Raw genomic sequence first — 18,174 nt, 5'->3', positions numbered from 1 at the left:
GACTTTTCTTAAAAATTCCATCGTTTCTTTTTTCTTTCCTTTTTTTACAAAACCTCTTGAGCTCTGTACCTCAGCTGCCTGAGACTGATGGTGGTGATGATGATGATGATGATGATGATGATGATGATGGTGATGGTGATGATGCTGGAGATGATGACCCTGGTGATGATGATGTCATACTAGTGGTGATGATGATGATGATGATGATGATGGTGATGGTGATGATGCTGGAGATGATGACCCTGGTGATGATGATGTCATACTAGTGGTGATGATGATGTGGTGATGATGATGCAGGAGTTGATGCTGGAGTTGATGATGGTGTGGTGGTGATGATGGCGGTGATGATGGTGATGCTGATAATGATGATGTGGTGATAATGTGATGGTGATGATGATGATGCAGGAGTTGATGCAGGAGTTGATGCAGGAGTTGATGCAGGAGTTGATGCAGGAGTTGATGCAGGAGTTGATGCAGGAGTTGATGCAGGAGTTGATGCAGGAGTTGATGATGGTGTGGTGGTGATGATGGCGGTGATGATGGTGATGCTGATAATGATGATGTGGTGATAATGTGATGGTGATGATGATGATGCAGGAGTTGATGCAGGAGTTGATGCAGGAGTTGATGCAGGAGTTGATGCAGGAGTTGATGCAGGAGTTGATGCAGGAGTTGATGCAGGAGTTGATGCAGGAGTTGATGCAGGAGTTGATGATGGTGTGGTGGTGATGATGGCGGTGATGATGGTGATGCTGATAATGATGATGTGGTGATAATGTGATACTGGTGATGATGATGCAGGAGGTGATGCAGGTGGTGATGATGATGTCATACTAGTGATGATGATGTGGTGATGATGATGCAGGAGTTGATGCAGGAGGTGATGCAGGAGTTGATGCAGGAGTTGATGCAGGAGTTTGATGGTGTGGTGGTGATGATGGCGGTGATGATGGTGATGCTGATAATGATGATGTGGTGATAATGTGATGGTGATGATGATGTGGTGATGATGTGATACTGGTGATGTTGATGCAGGAGTTGATGCAGGAGGTGATGCAGGAGTTGATGCAGGAGGTGATGCAGGAGGTGATGCAGGAGGTGATGCAGGAGGTGATGCAGGAGGTGATGCAGGAGTTGATGATGGTGTGGTGGTGATGATGGCGGTGATGATGGTGATGCTGATAATGATGATGTGGTGATAATGTGATGGTGATGATGATGTGGTGATGATGTGATACTGGTGATGTTGATGCAGGAGTTGATGCAGGAGGTGATGCAGGAGTTGATGCAGGAGGTGATGCAGGAGGTGATGCAGGAGGTGATGCAGGAGGTGATGCAGGAGTTGATGATGGTGTGGTGGTGATGATGGCGGTGATGATGGTGATGCTGATAATGATGATGTGGTGATAATGTGATGGTGATGATGATGTGGTGATGATGTGATACTGGTGATGATGATGCAGGAGTTGATGCAGGAGTTGATGCAGGAGTTGATGCAGGAGTTGATGCAGGAGTTGATGCAGGAGTTGATGCAGGAGTTGATGCAGGAGGTGATGCAGGAGTTGATGATGGTGTGGTGGTGATGATGGCGGTGATGATGGTGATGCTGATAATGATGATGTGGTGATAATGTGATGGTGATGATGATGTGGTGATGATGTGATACTGGTGATGATGATGCAGGAGTTGATGCAGGAGTTGATGCAGGAGTTGATGCAGGAGTTGATGCAGGAGTTGATGCAGGAGGTGATGCAGGAGGTGATGCAGGAGTTGATGATGGTGTGGTGGTGATGATGGCGGTGATGATGGTGATGCTGATAATGATGATGTGGTGATAATGTGATGGTGATGATGATGTGGTGATGATGTGATACTGGTGATGATGATGCAGGAGTTGATGCAGGAGTTGATGCAGGAGGTGATGCAGGAGGTGATGCAGGAGGTGATGCAGGAGTTGATGATGGTGTGGTGGTGATGATGGCGGTGATGATGGTGATGCTGATAATGATGATGTGGTGATAATGTGATGGTGATGATGATGTGGTGATGATGTGATACTGGTGATGATGATGCAGGAGTTGATGCAGGAGGTGATGCAGGAGGTGATGCAGGAGGTGATGCAGGAGGTGATGATGGTGTGGTGGTGATGATGGCAGTGATGATGGTGATGCTGATAATGATGATGTGGTGATAATGTGATGGTGATGATGATGTGGTGATGATGTGATACTGGTGATGATAATGATGCTGGAGATGATGATGTGGTGATGTCATACTATTGATGATGTGATGGTGGTGATGATGCTGGAGATGATGATTATGGTGATGATGTGATACTGGAGATGCTGGTGATAATGTGATGATGATGATGATGTGGTGGTGATGATGTGATACTGGTGATTATGATGATGATGCTGGAGATTATGCTGGAGATGATGCTGGTGGTGGTGATGATGATGATGATGATGATGATGTGATACTGGTGATGTTGATGATGATGATGATGGTGGTGATACTGATGATGATGGCCAAACATGCTGCTTACCAGTGTTTGAGCCTGTGTGTCTGAGTCTCTGTCCGTGATGCTGTTGAGTGTGTACAGTATACGGTTGCGTCTCAAACCCTCGTGTTCTGCCTAACTAGATCATAGACAGCTGACCGAAATGCTGCAAACATGCTTTGAAACTTATGATGTCCAAAATACTGGAGAGGTAGATGATTCAGTAGATTTTCACCATAACACTGTGATTGAGCTCTTCACGCCTGTTGCTTGAAGGAACTTATACCTTTAACACTGAAATGTGATTTAACAGCGTTATTAACCTCAGTGGCATCAGTGAGAGAGCATTGTTCATCTGGGGCGTTTCCTCAGCTTGACACTGAACGTTCTCGTAGGTTTTTAAACGAGTATTTGTGACATTAGGTGTGAAGGTTACTCATCTAATGACTGATGACGGCTGAAGCTGCCATTGATTTACTCTCAGCTGCCCGTATCAGCCTTATTTGATCGCCCTTCACTGACATGAGACATTTCTCTGACAGGAAGTGACACGCTGAGCTTCCTGTGACCTTAAGTGCTGCCTTTAGAGGCTTCTCGGCATTGGAGAAGAAGCTTTTATTTGTCAAGTGAAATAATGAGTGTCTGTAGTGTTTTGTGATGTGAGGATAAAAACGCTTTCACTCGCCGGATCTTTATAATGAGACTCCAGCTCAGCGTTAAACACTGCGGCCCTTCAGCGGGTGAAGCACTTCTGTTTGTCTCCTGACGCAGAAGAGCAGAAAGCATTTCTGTTGTTTAAAGTAAGTCGTTCTCACACTGGCATGTTTAATGATGCTAAAGGTGTCACAAACAAACTTTCTTCCCAAATCATCATTTTAGCTGAACATTATATACATGAGGCGTGATGTGCTGATGGTCATTATCTCAAAACAAACATGCATTAGTGTCTCTTGAAGGGTTTTTTAGTAATAATGAGCCACTGTCTGACATTATTCTGCTTATTGACCTTATTTTGACTTTTTAAGTCATAATTTTTTACAGCTGAAATAACTGGACGTGACTGACAGTGATAGCCAGACACATTCAAGTTACAAATGCACATTCTTACATTAAAAATAAGGTGGACAGATGAATAAATGATTTGATATCAGTGATGATCACATGTTCTCTGACTGTGTTTGAGATGATCAGGCATGAAGGATTGTGATGTAATAATATTGCTGAAGGAAGATGCATGTCTAGATCATTCAATATCATGATGTTCTTGTGGAAATGTCGCAGTGTGCAGCTGTTCCTCATATGTAGGGTTGAACATTAGCTTAAACGTCCGGCTTTGGGATTTGAAGGTTCCTCGGGAAGAACTGGAGTGATCAGAGCGTCTCACTGCAGGACCATCTCTCTCCAGAGACAGTTAGACAGCTTCCCTGAGGTGTGAGACAGACGGATGTGAGGGAGAAACTGACAGGGAATGTTGATTTCTCAGTGTTGGAGGACGTTTAGTGTGCTTCTGGAAGTCGATGATCGTTCAGTTTTTTTACAAAAAGTTTCATCAGTCTGATCAAATAATGAGTCTGAGACATCACAGTTTATTTTACTTTAGATTTATGTATGTATTTATTTATGTAAATATGTACTTTCATGGCAATTACATTTAATATTTACTCACTCTTAGAAGAAACGGTTCTATATGGGTCATGCTCTTCATATTTAGAACCTTATAGTGGTTCCCGGGATCACTTTATGGATTTAGTTTTAATTGATTCATTTGGTTTTAATTCATTTTTTATTTTAATTAAGATGTATGAATTAAATACCTCGTAAACATGCTTTATCACTAGGAAAAAAACATTAAACATGAAAGTATTATGTAATCATAAGATGTTTTTTCTTATATTATAACTTTTTTCTTTTTTAAAATTTAGTCAAGAACCCTAGAATTTTATACAGAACCTTTTTTTAAGAGTCTACATCATATTAGTATTTAACCAGCCTTTAATTTTTGCAAATTTAAGTTAAAACATAACATATTATAGATAATCCATTGAGAATCAATGGATTGAGAATCATTATTCAGTGATGGATTTATCTATTATACAAAACTAGATAAATCGATTAAAAATGTTATAATCAGTCAAGTATCAAACAGAATCATTATTGAACTCAAACTTCCACCTGCTTTATATTAGTGAGATTTATTTTTCATGACAAAAATGTTTATTGTGATGAAAATAATCCAAAAACTATTCTTCCTCCGCTTCTTGTTTTTTTTATTTACATTTATGCATTTAACAGAAATCCAAATCGACTTAGAAGAGAGGAACAAAAGCAATTTGTCAAGGAGCCAACAATATTTGTAATATATAATGCCAAATTTATTTGATAACTTGATTAGGAAGCATCATCATCATCATCATCAACTGCTTCTTCTTCCTCTTGTGATGTAATATAACCTTGTTGTTGAGAAATTGTTTCAGTTGTCTTTTTCAAAGCATTGTTTCTGATGGATCAGACACTTTTTTTCAGCTCAGTCTGTGTGTGTGTGTGTGTGTGTGTGTGTGTGTGAGTGTGTGAGTGCTGCTCTTTTGTGTCCTGTGGCGAATCGAGCACTGCGAGACTTTAATCCTTCCCGACGCCGTCCGCTCGCGTCCTCGTCTCCAGACCCGATCTCACCTGATCATGTGACACAACAGATTGCAAACAGTTGCTCAGACGACGATGCAGTGTGACAATCGCCGTGGCAACGGCTTGTGTAACGGGACACAGGTGGCAGTGCGGATCCGAGTGAATGTCAAGACAAACACAGTGACGTACGAGTTATTTCAGAAAACATCATCATGAGATTTATTGATTTGCAGTGACGATATCAGGTGCTGGTTCTGTTGTCATTCGTTCCTTCATTCCTTTATCTGTAAAGCACTTATTAGCTGAAAAACTCACCTAGAAACACTAGTAACGACTGTAATTTCATCTGTAAAGTCATCTAAATTAGTTTTTGTGTTGATTGATTAGTTATATATCAGTATTTACATGGTTCTCCAAGATTCTGGATCTGCCGTCCGTTTAGCAGCTCTTTTGGTCTCTTAAGAGCCGGTCAGATCGTCCTCTGCGGAGCGTGAAAGGGCAGCGTTCTGCTAAACCCTCACGGGCGTCTTTAACGCTGCCAGGAACATTTGAGCGAGACGCTGGTGAGAGTCCATGTTTGTGTGCACAGAATCACTGACCGCGAGAAATAAACATGCTGAATCTGTGTCATTAAACATAAAAGTGCTTCTGAACTCCATAATCAAACAGAATTTATGGTTTATTTTTGAATGTAGAAATGACCTTTACAGTCAAATGACCCAAAACACAAGCTGCAGACGTTTATCCATTTACTGCCGCTGGTTTCATCTGAACGCAGCAGGAGACGCGGTTGCAGTGTGATCGTGATGTGAGTGTCTGACAGGCGGGATTTTCCACTTTTTCCACAGAGTTAATGTGTGGAAAATGGAAAAAGGTTTCACGGGGTGTTTCAGCAAAAGGATCTGAATTCTGTTTAAGGACTAGAACAAACGGCTGGTATGGACTACAACAAGCTTCTTCCCGGGTTGTGACATCACTAACCCTAAAATTTACATAAACCCCGCCCCCGAGAACACACAACAAAGGGGGCGGGGCCATGTTGGGCTGCTTTAGAGAAGAGGAAGAGTTGTTGTAGTAGAGTGTTGTTGTCATGCCGTCATTTTACGCCGGACTGCTTCACAAACGAGGGTCAATTCAACACAAAAGATTAACATGACGGCACATGCTAGTGGATGAGTTGAATCAACTCCACAGCAACTACATAAATTTATCCACTAACCATTCAGAAACGTCTAAAAGTTGTAACTTCTTCCTGAGTCTCTCCATCAGTGTCGACTCCGGTTTGAACAATGTAAGGCTGAACACCGTTACTGACAATCCTCATTTTGGCTGCGTGAGATTCTCCAACTTTGTTGTTGTTGAGCTGTTAAAGCTCCGCCCTCTTCTGGAAAGGGGGCGGGAGCAGCAGCTCATTTGCATTTAAAGGGACACACACAAAAATGGCGTGTTTTTGCTCTCACCCAAATAGGGGCCAAATTTGACTAGCTATAATAAATGATCTGTGGGGGATTTTGAGCTGAAACTTCACAAACTCATTCTGGAGACACCAGAGACTCATATTACATTATGACAGGTCCTCTTTAAACACCCTTTATCACTAGAAAAAAATGAAATAACCCATTAAAAATGAAAGCATTATACAATAATTTTTAGACATTTCTCCTTATATAGAAACTTTATGGCATAAAGAGTCTTTAAAATTGAGTCAAGAGCACTAGAGTTCTATATAGAACGTTTTTTTAAAAGGATGTACAATGGAAGCCAAACTCTTTGGTTCCCAACATTCTTCAAAATATCTTCTTATGTGTTCCATTGATGAAAGAACATCATACATGTTTGTAAAAAGTTTTTGGTTCTTGTGTTTTGTTCAGTAGATCCAAACGGTCCTGTTTTTCCCACTGTAAATGCCTGATGTGTGTTTTCTCAGAGCGGAACATGGACAGTCTTCAGCAGGCCCTGCATCAGTCCGTCTTCCTGTCCGCCATGTCGGCTCACCCGAGCCGCGACCTGCCGCTGTGTTGGGAGCAGCACTGTAAGCTCTTGCCCGGGGTGGCCGGCGTCCAGGCCAGTCGTGTCGCACACTGGACCGTAGAGGAGGTAAGAAAAATGTCTCATTCAGGAGATCATCGATATACTCATGGCAAAGGTCTTTTTCATTCTTCGCTTAGGGGTAAAATGAAGTTTTAAATATCTTTGCAGCGATATAGTGTTATAAATAAACATGACAGAGGTGAGAAAACAGCAGTTCAGATCATTGTGATGTGGAAATGTTTGCACCAGCTCTCAAATTGTCATGTCACGTTTATTGACTTCAGTTTCTACTATAAAGCGGCTCTCCGGTGTGTTCATGTTTTTACTCACGTCTGACCTTGATGGACTGAACAGAAAAAATGAACTGGAGAAGATTTACACCTCAAAGAAGGCAAAGCCTCGGAGCCACACCCACCTATGATGTCATCACAATATGAACTAATAGTAGTTGACCAGCCGGAGTGAACTTTTCCAGAAAGTTCGAACTTGGTTTTGGCTTGATTTTGTTCGTCACGCTATTTTGTTCTTTGATTTTGCTTGAAGTATATCGTGCTTTTATTTCTCAAAAGTTCAGTGATTTTGTGCAGTTTTAGCAGGAACTTTCCAGTTTAGTTTCACTATGTACTTTAGTGAACTGACGAATTGCTTTTGTTCCTCTTTTGTCAGTCTCTACATGCATAAATGTGAATATATTGCTGACAGTCAGTATTAGTGTCTGAACGCAGGTCATATCATGGTTTATTTGTTCCTGTTTGAACCGTATAATCTCAATTATTACATTTCCAAGAAAGTCATCCATCTTTGCATCTGCGTTTATACAAAATGCAATATTCATACAACAGTGTAGATTTATAATATCAGCCATCGCCACAGTAATTTTCGACACTGACAGCGATTTGTAGCGTAAAAACTGTCAGAAATCATTCTGAGTTGATTTACTGGCTTCATGAGCTGCAACTGTCACAGTTGAGCAGACATCAGCTTTATGCAGATGATGTGATGTGGAATCAACCAATGGGAGTGCAGGCACTGGAGGTCATGTGATCGGCTGACCGAGTGTAAACACTTTCAGAGGTTTACAGGCTGTCACTGTGCAGTAGTTTCAGGCTGTTTGTCATGGTAATGTTGGGTTGCAGAGGTGAAATCGAGCCTCTTCATGCCGCCGGGCACATGATGGGATGGTTGTCATGGTAACCAGGTGCGGCTGAAACTCTGACCCCGGGCCGTGAGGATGAACAGAGCGCAGAGATAAACACACAACGCGTGTGTTGAACTACAAGCTGTGTAAATATCAGCCGCACGGCCCTCAAGGACTCGCCGGTAAACAGGCTGCTGTCACACAGAGGGATTGTGGGGTAGTGTGTGAGATCTGATTGATAATGTCACTCATTAAAGCAGAGCTTAGTCTAGTGGCTTTATAATTACCATAAGCTACTGTCCAGAGGTTTTGGGTCGGTCAGTCTCTTCTGCTCACCAAAGCTGCATTTATTTGATCAAAAATACAGTAAAAATGTGAAATATTTTTACAGTGTAAATCAGCTGTTTTCTATGTGAATATATAGTAAAGTGTAATTTATTCCTGTGATCAAAGCTGAATTTTCAGCATCATTACTCCAGTCTTCAGTGTCACATGATCCTTCAGTAACGGTTGTACTCTGATAGAACTTTCAAAAGTAACATTAGAAATTTATAATTTTAACTGCGGAAAAGTCATTAGCATATCAGACAAACACAAGCGCTCTAAATGGACGTGACCTAAACACCGCAGATCATTTGGCAGCGGTCAAGACATCTAATGGATCCTGCCAGGAGTTCTTGTTCTGTTCCTATGAAAGCCAGATCGATCCTAGGCAAAATATAGATTCATTTGAAGCCTTTTATAAAAGAGTGTGATGGTAATAAAGAGTCCAAACATGCAGCCGTACAGTAACGATGCTTCTGCTGTCCCTGCAGGATTGAATCTTAATCTGCGGCCAGCACTGCGGTTCATTAGAGACACACATGTGTCTTCATTATCAGGAACCAACAGGCCTGAAAGCTGCTGAGACATTAGAAAGACACGATGCTTATTAATGTCTGACGGCAGCGTTTGAATAACTGTAATACAATCAACTGCACAGCAACATGCTGAAATCGAGCATTATGATGTAGTTGTTTTTGCAGGGAAATCAATGCGATGTTCTGCATATTAGCTGAAAGGACTGCAGAAGGTCGATCTGTTGCATCTTGGCACTCGGTGTTGTTTTATAATAAATGGAGTTTGTCTGTTTAATTAAAGTCCGGCGCGGCTCCAGAGACGCTCTTCTGTGATTGTGCGGTAAGGGGTTTTGGGTCAAATGGGCTGGAAACTCAATGTCATAAAGCACATCAGAAATGTTCTTCAGAGACAGCCATGCAGAGGCCCGTTTCAAAGAAAGACAGATGAAAATATTGCATGCAATGTGACTGCAATTACTTTATCTCTGTCATATTTACAATGTTATCTCATATTTCGCTCTTAATAGTCTATTTATAAACACATTCTATCTCTTTAACCAGAACTATTATTACGATCATGACCGAAAACAGCATTTCAATCTTCGTCCCTCAGCTAAAACGGAATTACACTAAAACAACCAGTAGGTGGCGGCAAATCATTGTCTTAATGAACGAGTCATTGAATCATTCACTCAAACCATTCTTTTAAAAACTCTGATTCATTCAGTAATGAAACTGAAACTGTTGCTCGGAGATGCGCGATAGATATTTACAACGTTATCTCATATTTTGCTCACAGTAGTCTATTTATAAACACATTCTATGTCTTTAACCAGAACTATTGTTAAAATATTGACTGAAAACAAAAACGCATTTGAACTTCATCCCTCAGCTAAAATTAAATTACACTAAAACGGCCAGTACGTGGCAGAAAATCTGTCTTTATGAGTGAGTCATTGAATCATTCACTCAACAATTCTTTCAGATCGGCTGATTCATTCAGGAACAAAGCAAAAGAGTGAGTCGTCGAGTCATTCATTAGAACGATTTGTTCAAAAACTCGGATTCATTCAGTAATGAAACTGAAACTGTTGTTCGGAGATGCGCAATAGCTCTGTTATTTCTGTTATATTTACAATGTTATCTCATATTTCGCTTATAATAGTCTATTAATAAACACATTCTATCTCTTTAACCAGAACTATTGTTAAAATCGTGATGGAAAACAAAAATGGCATTTGAACTTCATCCCTCAGCTAAAATGAAATTCCAATAAATCCGCCAGTAGGTGGCGGCAAATCAATGTCTTAATGTGTGAGTCATTGAATCATTCACTCAAATGATTTGTTCAGATCGGCTGATTCATTCAGGGACAAAGCAAAAGAGTGAGTCGTTGAGTCATTCATTAGAACGATTCATTCAGTCACCTAATAGCCTATTAACTTACTGTTTATTATATTGTTGTATAAAATCACATTTGCAAACGTGCTGATATTCGGGAAAACAGCACTTTTGCTCGTGTGATATAACTTAGAAATATTAAAAACAAGAACTCATACGGAGACCTTTTTTGCACCATATCTTGGCATTTGGAAGCATTTTTATTAATTTTGGTGACGTTTTTGCCCCAAGCCCCTGTTAATTTCCGCCCCTGGTGTGCGCGTGGTGTGATGGCGGAAGCGGAGCTCTTTTTCGAGTGCAAGCGGAGGCCATTTCAAGTGAAACAGGTGAAACGTAGCAATGGCCGCTACTGATTTTCTTCATAGATCGCCCACCTCACTCCTGTGATCGTTCAGACGGGCTATTCTTAGCAGCAGCTGTTTGTTGGATATCCCTGAGCGTAGTAGATGTTTCTGAGTGTTTCTCTGTAAACGCTGCAGGATATTTGTGTGCTGCTGACTCTGCAGAAGGTTCTGAATCTCTGGCACAAACCTGAGCTGAGATGAACACTGCCGCGGGAGGAATGACCTGACAGGTTCACCCTTCAGCTCACGATGGAAAATCTCACACAGATGCTGTTTCTTACATGACTAATTCAACTCTGTGTCAAGTACATTGAGTTAACTCTTGATTGAGACTCTAAATTGATTGAAACAAGTCTAAAACATCAGCAGATCATTAATTTGTTCGTTATTAACACATTACCAGATTTGCAATGTTGATACCTAATCTGTGGAAACGCGTCATCACATTCTGTGAAAGGTCCATGTATTTCATTTGTGTAACTTCAACTGCACTTCATTCTTGATTTTATCTGTTGAAGATGAAACTCTCTTGTGTATGTGTGTGTGTGTGTTTCAGGTGGCTGATTTCATCCATTCTTTACCCGGCTGTGAGGAACAGGCCAAGCAGTTCAGAGAGGAGGTACGTGTAGAGTTTCAAATGTGCCTTGATTTTTATAAGTTTCTGAAAGAGTCTCTTCTGCTCACCAAGGCTGCATTTATTTGATCAGAAATACACTAAAAATGTGAAATATTTTTACAATGTAAATCAGTTGTTTTCTATGTGAATATATAGTAAAGTGTAATTTATTCCTGTGATCAAAGCTGAATTTTCAGCATCATTACTCCAGTCTTCAGTGTCACATGATCCTTCAGAAATCATTCTGATATGATGATTAAATTCTCAAGAAACATTTTAATTAAATTAATTAATTATAAATGTCTTTACTGTCAATTTTTGTCAATTTAATGTGTTCTTGATGAATAAAGTATCAATTACTTTTGGGGAAAAAAAGCTTTTTCAGAGAATATTATAGATTTTTCTTGCTGACTGTAAACTTCTCCAAGCACAATCACATCATCAATATTTTAGTCTGTTTTCCATGAAGCGAGACTGTAAATACTGAGTCTATTTTGCCATATTTAAGATATGACCATCACGATATGACCATCACGATATGACCATGACCATGGAGTTTGGGTTCCTTGCCGCTGTCGCCTCTGGCTTGCTTAGTCGGGGACACTTGACTTGACATTTGATATTCAACAGTGCTTTGATCTGCCTGCATTGACACTATTCTTTAAGAGCTGCTGTGCAGCCAAACAATGTACCAGTTATCAATGTAAAGCTGCTTTGACACAATCTACATTGTAAAAAGCGCTATATAAATAAAGGTGACTTGACTTGACTTGACATTATATCACAGCTGTACGTGATTCTGACTTCATCTGTATTGTTTTCTTCATTCCCTCACTAGCAAATCGACGGGAAGGCCTTCCTTCTGTTGACGCAGCGAGATATCGTTAAGATAATGAGCGTGAAGCTCGGCCCCGCCCTCAAGATCTACAACTCCATCCTGATGTTCAGACACGCCGAGGACGACCAATCAGCAGCCGGCGACAGCAACACATGAAGCCAGAGCGACCAATCGCAGCCCGGTTTCCCTCCCCCTGCGACTATGTATGTGAAACAGATTTATATCTGCTGTATCGATGCATTCCGACACCTCTCGTGCCCCAAACGCCCTCCGTTAGTGCTTCTCACCCGTACGGCCTCTCCATTTCTGTCAGGTTTCTGTGTGTTTCGTCTTAGCGACCCGGTTCTGCCTTTAAACAGACGTAGTGGACCGTCTGCACGTGTGCGAACTCCTCTGCGCTCTTACTTAAGCTCAACGACATGACAATCAATCAAACGCAGTCAACGGCGTGTTATCAGGGGTTTCTCGGTCACGGTGCTATTTCTATTCAAAACACAAACAGGCGAACAGCGACTACAGGATTTGCTCTCGAATGAGTGTGTGTGTGTGTGTTTATGTGTGTGTGATGACTTTAAACGAATAGTTCATCCAATAATGATCGTTCTGTCATCATTTACTCGCCCTCATGTCCAAACCCGTTGACTTTCATTCCCAACACTCTCGTATAACCTGTGAAACCCTTGATTCAGTGTTTTATGGTGCTTTTTGGAGCTTCTTCTTTCATTTAAACATTTAAAATGTTCTTCAGAAATACTCTTTGTGTTCCACAGAAGAGAGTAAATGATGACAGAATGATGATTTGTGTCTGAACTCTTCATTAATACTCAGAGATTTGTGCCCTTTCTGTTACTTCCTCTAATTTTATTCTATTTTGTACAGTTCTGTATGATTTTGCTGTACCTGATGAATCACCTTTTATTTATTGTGCAAAATCACCGTGTGTTTGCACAGTGAAGGATAATAATATATTGTATATGATAAATTTCAAATGCCAAAAGGATTTGTTTTAAATTGAAGAGTGTTTATTTTTGTGACGTATTGAGAGCCCGGAATTAGACAAATCCCTGTTTATGTTTAATGAAATATTATAAAAATAAGTGAAATACTTTATTGGAGTGTGAATGCTGCGCTCTCATTGGCTCTGTGAGGATGAAGCAGAATTCTCATTTCGCATCAGGGGATTTTCTGATGATTATTTAAACACTTGCTATAATGCACAAAGCAAACGATATATATATTTGCTATGAATTTTGACATTAGTGTGATTTCATTGGAGATTCCGTCTCATTTTGATCGTTTATTTAATTTAGCCAAACGTCAGGAATGTACGTCCATCTTGTGTGTTTTAGTTCAGTTTTACACCCCAGAATGAAGACGATCAGTTGTATTAGTTACTGCATTCACCCAGATATGATGATTGATTTATTGATCAGATGTTCTGAACGTATTTATAAACCCTGTTTCTTACACTCACTCGCTCACACTTTGTACAACAGAATTCATTCAGTCACATCAGCACCCTAATAAACAGTGCAAATCTCCTCAGCGAACTGTCGTCTTTCTTCTTTAAATAAAATTATAGGTGGATGTTCTTGTTCTTGGAAAAACATGTGGTTTTTCTCAGTTTGGTTCTTCAGGACACGAGAAATGTCTGTCTATCTTCACGGCAAACGGATCTTCTCTCCGGCAGCAGGATTAGTGGAAGAACACATTGATTTATCCGCGTTTATTAATAGAGTTCAGCTCAAGCAGAGCAAAGCAGAAGAATCAGCTGATCTGAAGAAGCCGAACGCCTGATCTGATGCATCTGGATCAGTGTCTGAATATGAATGTAAAATCAGTGAGTGTTGTTCAGATTGAGTTTGTTTACTCGTGCCAACAGCTCAACAACCTTCAGACGGACCTTAACCATCTGGACGAGTGGTCATGAGTACATCAACCAATCATGTTAACCCTATTTATATACTGATTTATAAACCACTTTCATTTATTTAGTGCCAGGAACACTTTATGCCAAAAATATTCTATATAGAACTCTAGGGTTCTTGACTCAATTTTAAAGAACACAATTTGCCAAAAAGGTTCTATACAGAACTCTAGGGTTCTCGACTCAATTTTAAAGAACACAATTTGCCAAAATACAGAACTCTAGGGTTCTTGACTCAATTTTAAAGAATACTTTACGCCAAAAAAGGTTCTATACAGAACTCTAGGGTTCTTGACTCAATTGTAAAGAATACTTTACGCCAAAAAAGGTTCTATATAGAACTCTAGGGTTCTTGACTCAATTTTAAAGAACACAATTTGCCAAAATACAGAACTCTAGGGTTCTTGACTCAATTTTAAAGAACGCTTTACGCCAAAAAAGGTTCTATACAGAACTCTAGGGTTCTTGACTCAATTTTAAAGAATACTTTACGCCAAAAAAGGTTCTATATAGAACTCTAGGGTTCTTGACTCAATTTTAAAGAACACAATTTGCCAAAAAGGTTCTATACAGAACTCTAGGGTTCTTGACTCAATTTTAAAGAACACAATTTGCCAAAAAAGGTTCTATATAGAACTCTAGGGTTCTTGACTCAATTTTAAAGAACACAATTTGCCAAAAAGGTTCTATACAGAACTCTAGGGTTCTTGACTCAATTTTAAAGAACACAATTTGCCAAAATACAGAACTCTAGGGTTCTTGACTCAATTTTAAAGAACGCTTTACGCCAAAAAAGGTTCTATATAGAACTCTAGGGTTCTTGACTCAATTTTAAAGAACACAATTTGCCAAAAAGGTTCTATACAGAACTCTAGGGTTCTTGACTCAATTTTAAAGAACACAATTTGCCAAAAAAGGTTCTATATAGAACTCTAGGGTTCTTGACTCAATTTTAAAGAACACAATTTGCCAAAAAGGTTCTATACAGAACTCTAGGGTTCTTGACTCAATTTTAAAGAACACAATTTGCCAAAAAGGTTCTATATAGAACTCTAGGGTTCTTGACTCAATTTTAAAGAACGCTTTATACCAAAAAAAAAGGTTCTATACAGAACTCTAGGGTTCTTGACTCAATTTTAAAGAACGCTTTACGCCAAAAAAGGTTCTATACAGAACTCTAGGGTTCTTGACTCAATTTTAAAGAACACAATTTGCCAAAAAAGGTTCTATATAGAACTCTAGGGTTCTTGACTCAATTTTAAAGAACGCTTTATACCAAAAAAAAAGGTTCTATACAGAACTCTAGGGTTCTTGACTCAATTTTAAAGAACGCTTTATACCAAAAAAAAAGGTTCTATACATGACCATAAGGTTCTTGAACCTTTAAGGTTCTATATAGAACTTTTTCTTCTAAGAGGGAGTACGTCAGGTTTAAATCTGTTATGACTAATTATGCGGTGTAATCATTAACAGTTTGTGTTTGATGTTTATATTTGGCTTGATGTGATTGGCCGCTCGCTGAGGAAACACCCAAAGGCTCTACATGCAAATGTGACAGAAACACGTTAACTTTAAAAGCGCCTGCTGTAATAGCAGATGTTCAGTTAGAGGGAATAATAATGCAGCTGTTTCTGGAAATGTGAATTTAATTATTAGGGTGTAAAGCTCAGACAGATAAAACAATATATACACTGGAACATCAGTACTAACAACAGGCATAAATCAGAATGCCACAGCTGTTGAATCACACATGCGTTTGTAGCATCCTGACGGTGTTTTTGGTACAATCTAATGACATTTTGTGATTGACAGTGTCCTTCAGTGTTCATCCCTCATGATTAACCGCTGGAGGTAGATGAAGATGCAAGTAGATCTGACAGGAAAACACTTCTGAAAGACTATACAGGTTTTCAGAATTATATCACAGATTATCATTTACTCACCCTCATGTTGTTCAACACTAAACAAGACAAAAATGTCTGTCTTTTCCTCAAAGTCATTGGGGATCAGTGTTGTTTTGGACTCCACTGACTTTCATGACATGGACTAAAACATTTGACACATTCTTCAAAATATCTTTTGTGTTTCATGGAAGAAAGCAAGTCATACAGGTTTGGAACGGAGCAAAGATTAATAAATGATGACAGAATGATTATTTTTGGTGAATTATTCCTTGAATGGTATATTCTCAATCATAATAACAGTCACAGATGTGCTTCACTCAAGTCTTTAGCATTTTAGAATGTTGTAAACATCCCTGAGTTTTATTTTCGAAGGCTTGTTCTGAGAATAACCCTCCGGTCAGAGTCAGGCCCATCCCATGAGGCGTCACTGGAACACAGTGAGGATTATGGGAGAATTTGATGACGCGGGTCTTTCCTTAAATGCTGTGGGAATAAGATGTTCTACGGACACGTGATCGCGCTGTTGGACACGTTTGGGTGCGATAAGATCCTTTCGCTGTAGAGGGAGAGGGAACATGTTTCCTGACAGATCCCAGTGGAGAGCTGGAGCTTGTTAAATGCACTCGGCCATCGGTGAGTGTTTCCGAAGACAGCGTTCCTTGATTGTGTCTTGAGGCGAGATGTAGCAGAAAGGAACTTCAAAGGCTGCGGAGGTTTGGCTTAATAAGCATCTCTCTGAGGTGCGGCGGGATCTCAGCCGTCTGAACCTTGTTATTTTGCAGCGTTTCATCTTTATCCTCAGCTCAGCATCTGGAAGTGCTTTGGGTGCGATTGTTACGGATATTGTGAAGAGTTACCAATCAAACATGCTGGGGATATTGCAGTCCACACCCATCCATAAACCTTATTTCTACACTCTTAAAAATAAAGGTTACAAAAAAGGGTTTTTCCACATGCCATTGAAGAACCATTTTTGGTTCCCCAAAGAACCTTCTTAGTGTGAAAAAACATTTTAATAATCTAAAGAACCTTTTTCCACCCTAAAAAACATTTTGTGCAAGGTTCTTCATGGAACCAAAGATGACAATAAAGAGTGTATAGCACTTTGTTAGCAGGAAAATAACAGTGTTAAAGTTGCAAAATTCATCAATTATGAAGCAAATTCAATTTAATCTGTAAAGCAGCTCTACAGATCAATTCAGTCACTGATTCAATTCAGTTCAATGTAAATCAATTATGAAAAGATACAGATCTCTACAGGTAATCATAATTCAGATCTAGTCTTTTTTTTTTTAATTAATCATGGTTTTATTATAGTAAAAGTGTATATTGATAAACCATTTATTACCAGTTTTACTACACTCTAAAAATGCTGGGTTAAAAACAACCCAAGTTGGGTTGAAAATGGACAAACCCCTAGCGGTTTGGGTTAAATGTTTGCCCAACGTGTTGGGTAGTTTTATTTAACCCAACTATTGTTTAAAAATTACTATATGGCTGGCTTAAAGTGAACCCAAAATAGGTTGGAAATACTATGTACCATGTTTAAACTATGGTTAATGTAGCAAAACCATGGTTAATTTGTGGTTATCATGGTTTAACTACCATAACCATGGTTTTTTGGTTTTATTTATGGTAAAACCATGGTAAATTTTCTAACTAACATGACTGAATTTGGATTTTGAATGTTTGTTTCTGTATTTGTTGCTTTTCCAATTCAACATTCGCCAATTGCTGATTTAGCTTCGTTAAGCTGATTATTGATCTTTGTGTTGATCTCTGACCTCTGGAATGATATTGATCATAATGGTATTGATTTAACCCTATACGCTCCTCTTCCAACAGATGCTTACAAACAATTAGCTGGTTTTTAATGAGTTGATCAGGCAACATTTTATTTATCATGGATTAAAGGTCACTTATTCTTGCTCAGAAATGTTCCTCTAGTGCAGAAAGACTACAATCATGATGTTTTGAATACGGCTACAGTGTTTTTTGGACATGAGCATCTTGG

The 18,174-nt window shown here is 39.6% G+C and overlaps 2 protein-coding genes and 1 long non-coding RNA gene across 8 annotated transcripts in view; 2 read left to right on the top strand and 1 right to left on the bottom strand.

The window, feature by feature from the left end:
- Positions 1-13,874, top strand: part of LOC127504518 (lethal(3)malignant brain tumor-like protein 4) — a 45,735-nt gene extending 31,861 nt beyond the window's left edge. For all 6 annotated transcript variants that reach the window (XM_051879229.1, XM_051879230.1, XM_051879234.1 and 3 more), the window contains 3 exons: positions 7,050-7,219; positions 11,432-11,494; positions 12,330-13,874. In XM_051879229.1, the coding sequence (XP_051735189.1) occupies positions 7,050-7,219; positions 11,432-11,494; positions 12,330-12,485 (389 nt within the window). In that variant the 3' untranslated portion in view covers positions 12,486-13,874. The remainder of the gene's footprint in view (positions 1-7,049; positions 7,220-11,431; positions 11,495-12,329) is intronic.
- Positions 1-18,174, bottom strand: part of nfxl1 (nuclear transcription factor, X-box binding-like 1) — a 179,489-nt gene that overhangs the window by 84,046 nt on the left and 77,269 nt on the right. The window lies entirely within an intron of this gene.
- LOC127504534 (uncharacterized) lies at positions 890-7,040 on the top strand. Its single transcript, XR_007927399.1, has 3 exons — positions 890-1,122; positions 1,271-1,330; positions 1,563-7,040. It is a non-coding gene; the product is annotated as an uncharacterized LOC127504534 (long non-coding RNA).

The sequence above is a fragment of the Ctenopharyngodon idella genome, chromosome 22 (assembly GCF_019924925.1).
Source record: "Ctenopharyngodon idella isolate HZGC_01 chromosome 22, HZGC01, whole genome shotgun sequence".
Classification (NCBI taxonomy): Eukaryota; Metazoa; Chordata; class Actinopteri; order Cypriniformes; family Xenocyprididae; genus Ctenopharyngodon; species Ctenopharyngodon idella.
This window is presented reverse-complemented; position numbering and strand designations above follow the sequence as displayed.